The sequence below is a fragment of the Papaver somniferum genome, chromosome 7, assembly GCF_003573695.1.
Source record: "Papaver somniferum cultivar HN1 chromosome 7, ASM357369v1, whole genome shotgun sequence".
NCBI lineage: Eukaryota > Viridiplantae > Streptophyta > Magnoliopsida > Ranunculales > Papaveraceae > Papaver > Papaver somniferum.
The window spans coordinates 186,275,219-186,283,950 of NC_039364.1; the positions used below are offsets into that span (position 1 = coordinate 186,275,219).

The 8,732-nt window shown below is 36.8% G+C and overlaps 1 protein-coding gene across 2 annotated transcripts; it reads left to right on the top strand.

Moving 5' to 3' along the window:
• The first annotated feature begins 1,045 nt into the window (after positions 1-1,045).
• Positions 1,046-4,965, top strand: LOC113299181 (protein ABIL1-like). Of its 2 annotated transcripts, XM_026548143.1 has the most exons (9): positions 1,048-1,448; positions 1,864-1,946; positions 2,163-2,313; positions 2,412-2,511; positions 2,657-2,749; positions 3,207-3,294; positions 3,388-3,440; positions 3,594-3,697; positions 4,345-4,965. In XM_026548143.1, exons 1-9 carry the CDS (start codon positions 1,362-1,364, stop codon positions 4,483-4,485), a joined length of 900 nt encoding a protein of 299 aa, XP_026403928.1. In that variant the 5' UTR covers positions 1,048-1,361; the 3' UTR covers positions 4,486-4,965. The 2 variants fall into 2 exon arrangements, with proteins under 2 accessions (XP_026403930.1, XP_026403928.1); XM_026548145.1 differs by lacking the exons at positions 3,207-3,294; positions 3,388-3,440 and having other exon boundaries at positions 1,046-1,448.
• Positions 4,966-8,732: the final 3,767 nt, after the last annotated feature.

An 8,732-nucleotide genomic window follows, 5' to 3' on the forward strand; every position in this document is an offset into this window, starting at 1 on the left:
CTAATCGATATCCCCCCATATGCGTGAAGCTGAGTCAGCCTTGGTGATGATGTGTTGAGAGAGAGAAATATTCTCTTTAGCCGAGTTGGCCAAGATAAAGAGATATTTTTTGATTTGTGAGAGTAACTAGGATAAGTCACGTTAAAAGACGTGGAATGTTTCAGAAATCGTGTGCAGAGTGTGAGAGGAGCTAAGGTTAAGCTCCATCTCTCCATGGCCGGTCACATATGTCACGTGGAGACCGTATTATTGCTTGTGGGTCCCTTTGTTGAGCATGGGGAGCTCAAGAGAGCTCATCCACGTTTTTGGATAGACATGTATAGTTCGGGCTCAATTTGCTAGCTGTGAGTGTGTTTGAGAGGCTGAGAAATAGGCTTGAGCCCTAGGTGAGGCATGTGCTTGAGTTTTATGCATGTATAAAACTCTTCAGACGAAATGGCTCAGTTCGGATGAGGCCACCTGAGATTTGGCTGACCCGACTGAGGCTGTCAGAGATTTGGCCGACGTGTTTGAGGCTGTTGCCTGTCAGGGATTTGGCTGAATTTGAGACCGTCGGATATTTAGCTGACGGGTTTAAGACCGTCTGATATTTAGCTGACGCAATGGAGTCTGTTAAAAACTTGGCCAACACAATGGAATCTCTCCGAGGTCAGCTAAGACATGTTTGAGAAAGAAAAAAAGGGAAAAGGAGAAGATGAATTAGGTAAGTTTTAATATAATGAAAAGGGTAGTTTTGTAACTTCACCAATTTTAGTACCTCCTAGCCTAACAAAAAAGTCCACTTGATACTGGGTATTACCCCAATCAAGTTGGGTATACGGCCAATTTTTTTTTTTTAAAAGATACAAATATCCCAAAAACATTTTAAAATCTATCCATAGACAAGCCTAATTAAACCGAACACAATAGGATTCGAGGCATAATTAAACCGTTGAGTGTATGGTAGGTATCACATGCGTATCCATTCCATTGTGATAAACTAGGTCCACTCTCATTTTTGTTTCTTTATGTTTGAGAGTTCAGACTTGAGAAGCTTCCATCAGTTTTTAATACTACTATGCCGTTTTATCTAATCTCAATCAATGCAACGACCACTCTCCATCAACATTAAATACCATTTCTATCCATAAAAGGCGTAATTTTTCCCCTAATTATTATATAACAGTAACTTCTAAAACCCGTTTCCCAAAGTTGCTTCCACTTCACTCTCTCTGCTTAAATTAGTTTCCCAACTACACCGAATGCCTTATCAACCAATTAATACTGTTTATCTCTTTCTTTAAAGACTGTGTGTTCTGTCAAATCTATTAGGGTTTCTAAGTTTCCCCCAATTTCTGTAATTTGATTTTTTTTAAGTTACAATGCAACAGTTCGATTCAGAGGATCCTGCTATGACTTTTGATGAGGCTTCCATGGAGAGAAGCAAGAACTTCGTTAAAGCATTGCAGGTTCATCTTCTTCTGATTTTGTCCTCCATTTCTTATTTTACCTCCATAGGTTCCGGATTAGTACTGTTTTCATTCTTAATTGATTAAATCCCCTTGTTCTTTGGTTGGTTATCTACTTAATTCTATATAGTTGTAGTTTTCATTTCTTTCTTTTGTATCGACAGTTACCAAAATTCTTGTTTGAATTAAGAAACACATGTGTAATATGTTCACCAAAGAGCAGTTATGGATCAGAGTAGTTATCTTATTAGTGTCACATAGCTCACAGTAGAACAATGTGTGTGCAGCTCTGAATTGCTTCAAGTTTGTGAAAAGGAATAAATTCCAATGCCTAGTCGAATTGTGCTGCTAATTTTATTTTCTTCTTGTTTGTTTATGTTGAATGTTCTATTGTTCGTGTTTGGTTGTTTTTCAGGAATTAAAGAACTTAAGGCCTCAACTCTACTCTGCTGCTGATTATTGTGAGAAGTCTTATCAACATAGTGATCAAAAACAGATGTAATAATATTTTCCTATTTAATTTTATCTTGAAATTATGTGACTTGGTTTTATTGCTGACATGAACATTTTCCTGTTTGGAAGCTCGAATTGTTTTTCCGAGCAGCAGCAGCAAACAAAAATACCGATTTTGGCTACTGTGTTTTCACTGGTTTTTCATTTTTATTACATATATTTGCTTCCACAAGTATCTTAAATTCAACAATACTATATCAGGGTATTGGACAACCTCAAAGACTATGCAGTACGAGCTCTTGTGAATGCTGTTGATCACCTGGGTACTGTTGCTTACAAATTAACTGACCTCTTTGAACAGCAAACATTAGATGTCTCGACCATGGAGATAAACATTTCTTGTCTTAATCAGGTAAACTTCCTGACGTTTCTCCTAAGCAATTTTTTTTTCTTTTTTTTTTTCCTGGCATTAATACTCAAAAGCTAAGAGGCTACCCATCTGACAATCAGAAACTTAATACTTGCCAAACATACTCGAAGGAAGAAGGCTTGAGACAGCATCAGTTGTATACAACCGTTCCTAGACATCACAAACACTATATCTTACCAAGTATGATCAGTAGCAGTTATTTTCCTTCATTTTCAATTGATATTGAATTCGAAGTTGCTTGTATTGGATGATTGTAACTCTAATTATTGGAAAAAAGATGAAAGACGTAGAAAAGTTCTGACTCCTTATTTGAAATTCCAACTAGATGCTGTCAACAAGAAGGTGCAATTTAGTCCACAGATACAGACCGATGCTGTGCAAAAAAATATTGCAGCAAGACCACGTGTTCACCCGTCAGGTATTTTATTTTTTAACTAGAGACTTGGAGCTACACATAGTTTCTTATATAGGTAGTTGCTGTTTGCTGTTTGCTGTTTTATTATGTAAGAATGAGTATATATTGATAACTCATTTGCACATGATAACTCATTGTTTAGTTTCTATCAGCCAATATTTCTGTGCATAAATATTCATGGGTCAAAACCAGGCTTGGAATTCGTAAAAGATATGTTTAGTATGGTGTAATACAGTTTGATTTTTTTTGTTTCTATTTTAAGGGTATGTTAGGACTAAACACCCCTTCTTTTTATATCTGATATCCTGGTCCCTGATTTGGAACCTAAACCTAACTAGTGTAGTTGATATATAGTAGAACAGAAAGAAATCTTTTGGCTTTGATGACTGATTAGCAGTTTTAGTTATATCAGATAGATCATAGATGTGTATGATATTAATCCTTCGTTGACACGTTCTAGGTACAAATGCATCACAAACTCTTTCTTGGCGTTTAGCATCGGAAACTGATTCTACCCTAAATGGCTCAAAACATGCGGTGATGCAGTAGTAAGTTTAAACACTTTTTTAAAAATAATTCCAGTGGATAAAGTCGCCTATAGTCGATATTTTAGAGCTCAAGAACTACTCTTTTTATTGCAGCCCTAAAGGCTCAAATGTTTCTGGAACAGCATGTGGAGCTTTCAATATGTTTGGTATCTACCAATTCTTCCATTGATCTTCTATTTGTTTTAATCAAGTGGTGTCTTAAGATCCTGTGTACTTTCACTTGACCACTAGTCCTATAGTGTACCTGAAGGAGTAATATGCAACAATCTTCTAATATGTTTCGTTTTATGTTTTTGTAGATGCTGAAGAAGCTGTATCATCAAAATCCTCATCTGCCCAGCTTCATGCAGGTGGTCGAAGTCCAGCTTATAGCCCCTTGCGGACATTTGGTGTCAAATGGAAGGTAATGTTAGTCCAAAGCTGACCAATTCAGATGATGCCCCATATGCTTTTACTAAAACAAAGACGTGTACTTTGTAATATATATCTTATTATGTTTAGGACCTTTAGGTTGTATTGGTTGCATATTTTCTCAAGTTCTATTGGTGTTGGCCACAAGCTACACAGAGATGAATGCGAGACTTAGTTTTGTACATGGTTTACCCAACGAGATAACAACCACTTGCCTATGTGCCTATTACTGTAGTAGCACATTTAGATATACATGATACAATTGTGTTGGGTTCCAACCACAAGCATGTTTTTCGCTAAATCTCATTTCACTGTATTATTTAAATTTAAATATTAGCGTTGCGCTAAGGAGTGTCAATCATCCATTTCAGCTGTTTAATCATCTCCCTTTTCGCCACTTTCTCTTCATATATATATCTGGAATCTGGATGGCATAATATGGTGATGATTGGAGTATATATCTTGAATCTGGATGGCACCGTCTGAACTGTTATTTTTGTAAATGATGTGGAAGCCCAAACATGTTGTTTGCTTACCTTGGTCAACCATGTTTCTCCAACTCCAATGCTGTATTTAAGATCCAAGTCTTTTTAACTTGAAAGTTTCAAGTTGAAACTGCTCACTTGTCTGTTTCTGCAGGATTCTTCAGAGGCATCCAAACCATTATCACCATTCAGGTCTTTCGATAATGTCGGTCGTCAAGAGCGTGGTCGCAGCCCTTCTCGAAGCAAAAGCATGCTTTCGTCCTTCTTTGCTAAAAGAAAGACATCAAAGATCTAGTCAAGCTATGTTTTGTGAAATTATTTTGTTCTTAAAACTGCTCATATTGCAAGTGCCTATAATCATCGTGGTGTTACATCTTGTCAATCTAGAGGGCATCTGTTGAATCACAATTAAAATTTAAAACAACATCAGTGTCTACCCCCCTAAATCAACTGAATGGCATCTTGTTTACTTAGATTTAAGGTGGCTGAGCAAAATCACAGGCAAAGAAGTTAAGTTGTTGGGTGTTGGACGGTCAAGCAAACTATCTGGTGGCCGGCTGACGTGCACTATTGCTCATCATGGTTAACATCATGGGTGGATACTTTAATCAGCTGGATGTGTAAACAGAGTACATTATACAAGCTATATGGAATTAAGCAATAGATGCAGCTGTATGGTCTATGACTATGAGCCTGGAGCAACTTGTGTAATACTGAAAGCTGAAAACGGAATTAGTTTATTCAGTTGTAAATTATAATACTCTAATTTCGTTAACTCTTTGCAATATTTTAATTTCGTAAATTGTACTCCCTCCGTTACTTTTTAATAGGCTGGTTTTTATAAATAAATGTTTCAAAAAAATAGGCTGGTTTCCGAATTGGGAAAGTCAAATGTTAATTTAATTTTCTGGGATCACTTTTCTCTTAACTTCTTTTGATGACAAGTGTCATGTGGACCATTTCACTTTACTTCTTTTGCTGACAAGTGTCATGGGGACCATTTCACTTCACTTCTTTTATTGACAAGTGTCATAAGGACCACTTTCAATGATTCGTTCTCTTAATTTCCTTAAATTTCTCTAAAAACAAAACCAGCCTATTAAAAAGGAACGGAGGGAGTAATATTCTAATTTTGTTGATCGACATCTCTTTGCATCCTGCGTTTCCGCAAAGTCTTTCACAGTTGAGAGATGACTGGCATAGAAAGGGGGAAAAAAACGGTTTAGTCCAAAACCGGCTCCAAAAATACGCTTTAGTCCAGACCTAGTTGACTAGGTACAGATTAATCCAAGAATTGTGTAAAGACGTTGCTATCCTTCACACGCGCTTAATAAAGCACATGTGCAGCGAATGGAATCAGTTTTAGCGTGGCTGCGACACGTTGGCTTGAAAAAGAAACTGAATTAAAAACTGCGGCGTAACGGACAAAACATTAAACCCATTTTGCTTTTGCAGACTAAAAGCAGAAGAAAAAAATCAAAAAAAACTGAGAAAACATTTTGCAGACACACCCTAGAAATTTCTTCAAATTATTGAAAACATTTAATCAAAACCCTAAAATTTTCATTATCAAAACACCTAGATGATTGCAGTATCAGTAACATCATGTTGAAAGGAAAAAAAGTAGTTTCAAAGAAAAACGCACCAGTGGAAGATTCAACATCAACTGAAGAAGAAAATCCATCAGTTGCGGTAGAAGAAATTCAAAAATCAACATCACGAAAGACGAGATCAAAGTCAGGATTAAAAGATTCAACATCAATTTCATCCCCAACTCCATCAGTTGTAGTAGAAGAAAGTCGAAAATCAACAGTACCAAGGACGAGATCTAAGAGAGCATTAGAAGATTCAACATCAATTTCAGTACTAGAAACTTCAAAAACATCGCCAGCTAAGAAGAAATCAAAGCCTTCAACATCTGTTACAAAAGCAAAAGGTAACAATTCATGTTCAGTTATGTCTATTTTTGAACAATTTTTATGAGATTTGTTGTTGGTGTGTACAGATCTGTACACCACCATGCTGTTGCAGGCTTTGATGTTCATTTATGTCTATTTTTGAACAATTTTTATGAGATTTGTTGTTGGTATGTACAGATATGTATACCACCGTGTTGTTGCAGGCTTTCATTTCCAGTTCTATCTATTTTTTTTGCAATTTTTATGAGATTCGTTGTTGGTGTGTAATATATGTACACCACCATGTTTGTTGCAGTGATTTGTGTTTAGGTTTGTTTGTTTCAGAACAATTTTTTTTTTCAGATTTCTTGTTCATGTGTATATACTACTACACTCACATGTTGTTATACTGATTGGTGTCATGTTTTGTATGTTGTTGTACTGATTGTTGTGTTTTGAAACTGTTTTTCATCACTTGTGGTACCAGTGTACATATAAGTACACCAGCATGCCAGCTCATCTTCATATTGCCTGACTGTTGTGTGTTTTGAAACTGTTTTTGTTAGATTTTTGTAAGAGTGTAAAGACTTTTACACCTGTATTGTTCTTATTTGATTAGTTCTCTGTTAAATAGTTGTACCCATATTTATGTAGACATTGTTGTACACCTATGTGACTGTTTTGTAGTTATCAGTATAATGTATGTATTATTCTTCTTGGTTCATTTTCGTAGATACCAACAAACCGTATAGATCAGGTTTGCGTGCAATCAGTGACTTTGTGAATAGAAACTTTGAGGAAAATAAAACAAAAAGAGGAAGAAAAGTATGGTTCACCGATTATTAATTAAAGAAGCAAAAGGAAGGACCATTCTGGTATGTTGTAGATATCTTTTTCCACAAAAAAGTAGATCAGAAAGATCCAAGTAAAAAGAGAGATGATATATGGACTAAGAATCCAAACTCAATCATGAAAATTGTGAGACAGTACCACCATGAAGTTTGTGACACAGGGGGACATTATTTCATGTTTGGATACTCCCAAGAAGAATAAGAAAGTGGCAGTAAAGAGTGAACCTGAGGATTTGTTTATAATTTATATGGACTTGAGATGGTGGAAACAAAACTTATTTAGGTGTGTACATAGTTGTACACCTATTTTGGGGTAAAAACTGATTCTGCTATTTTTGGTAAATTTGGGTGTGCTGATGAGAAACGAATTCAAACCCTAAACAAATGTACTGCACAAGAGTACTTTTAGATTCGAGAGATTAATCTGTAAGACCCTGGCCTAAACTTAGAAATGGCCGTTCCATATTCAATTAGGTCACAAAGTGAAGGAAAAGGGTTGATCTTAGGGAGGGAAGCGAATAAGGTGTTTGATATCATAATGTTGAATTATGAAGGTGTGGTTGTTTTATGACTTGTATCAGAATGTGGAACTGGCTTGCAGAACGTAAGCTATCAGTTCTTGGTGTTTTCTGGATACTTGTGTTGATAACACTTCTGTTGTTTTTTTAAATAGGTTGAAATCCTATTTATACAAGTCATGTTCGAGCACACCCTGATCTCGTAGGAAGTGGAGGTGATTAAGCAGTGGAGAAGTGGGGTTGTGTAAAAAGTGGTGATCACCACGTTTCCATTACGAGGGAAAACTGGTCACAATTTCACCCACTACTCTCATTGTTGTTAACCGTCCGTCCTTTCCTGAAACTTTCTCGTAATGGGCGCGTTGTACTCCGCATGCTTTAAACCGCCAGACCAATACCCCAGTGAGCATCCCCCAGTTTGTGACATGTTTGATGTCTCGAGTAAATAGGTCAAGTCGTGAGACTCGCCGCTAAAATCAGCACATAGTGCTTTTATGTCAAATAATAAAATTATTTGTGAAATCAATATTTATAAAACATCGCTTATAATCGATGTATATAAAGCATCGCTGTTTTAGAGCTCGTTCAAATTAGTCGTGAATTGGACGTCTCAAAAAGTAGCATGAACGGCCACCTTTGGACAATCGTTTGAGAACCCTATGGGTGAGATACCACTTGGTCGATCGTTCCCTGTGGAGGAGGGGTGGCCGATGATCACAACGTTACCCTGTTGGCCTCCTGAAAATAAATCTAAACCATCTGACTAGGCTAGCGAAGTTGGATGGACGAGATGATATGCGACAGTTGCCTACTGCCGTTGATTTAAATTAGGGTTTAGAAACCGTGTGGCCAACCCCATTTTGGCTGATCGATTGAAAAGCGTTGGGCGCTAATTTGAGCAGGCCGATCGGCCTTATGCAAAGGTGGGTTGCCAGTGAGCGCGCTGACATCTTTTAGGCCACCTGAAATTGAATCTAAGATGTAGCGCCTCCAAAGCTAGTAGCTGACTAATCCATGAGATTAACGAAATAAAGAGGCACTAAGGATCTAATTCATTTACTTAAACATTCAATTAAGAAATCTGATACAAAACTTAACCCAAAGACTAGCCCCTCTCTGCAATATATATATACAAGAACTCCTCTCAAATGATACACATACAATAGTCATTTGGTTTACAAATAAAACATACAACATAATAAACATATCAGAAGTTAACTAACTAACAGACTCAACTCCTCGATGCTTCCGCTGCGCAACTCTGATCTGTCTCTG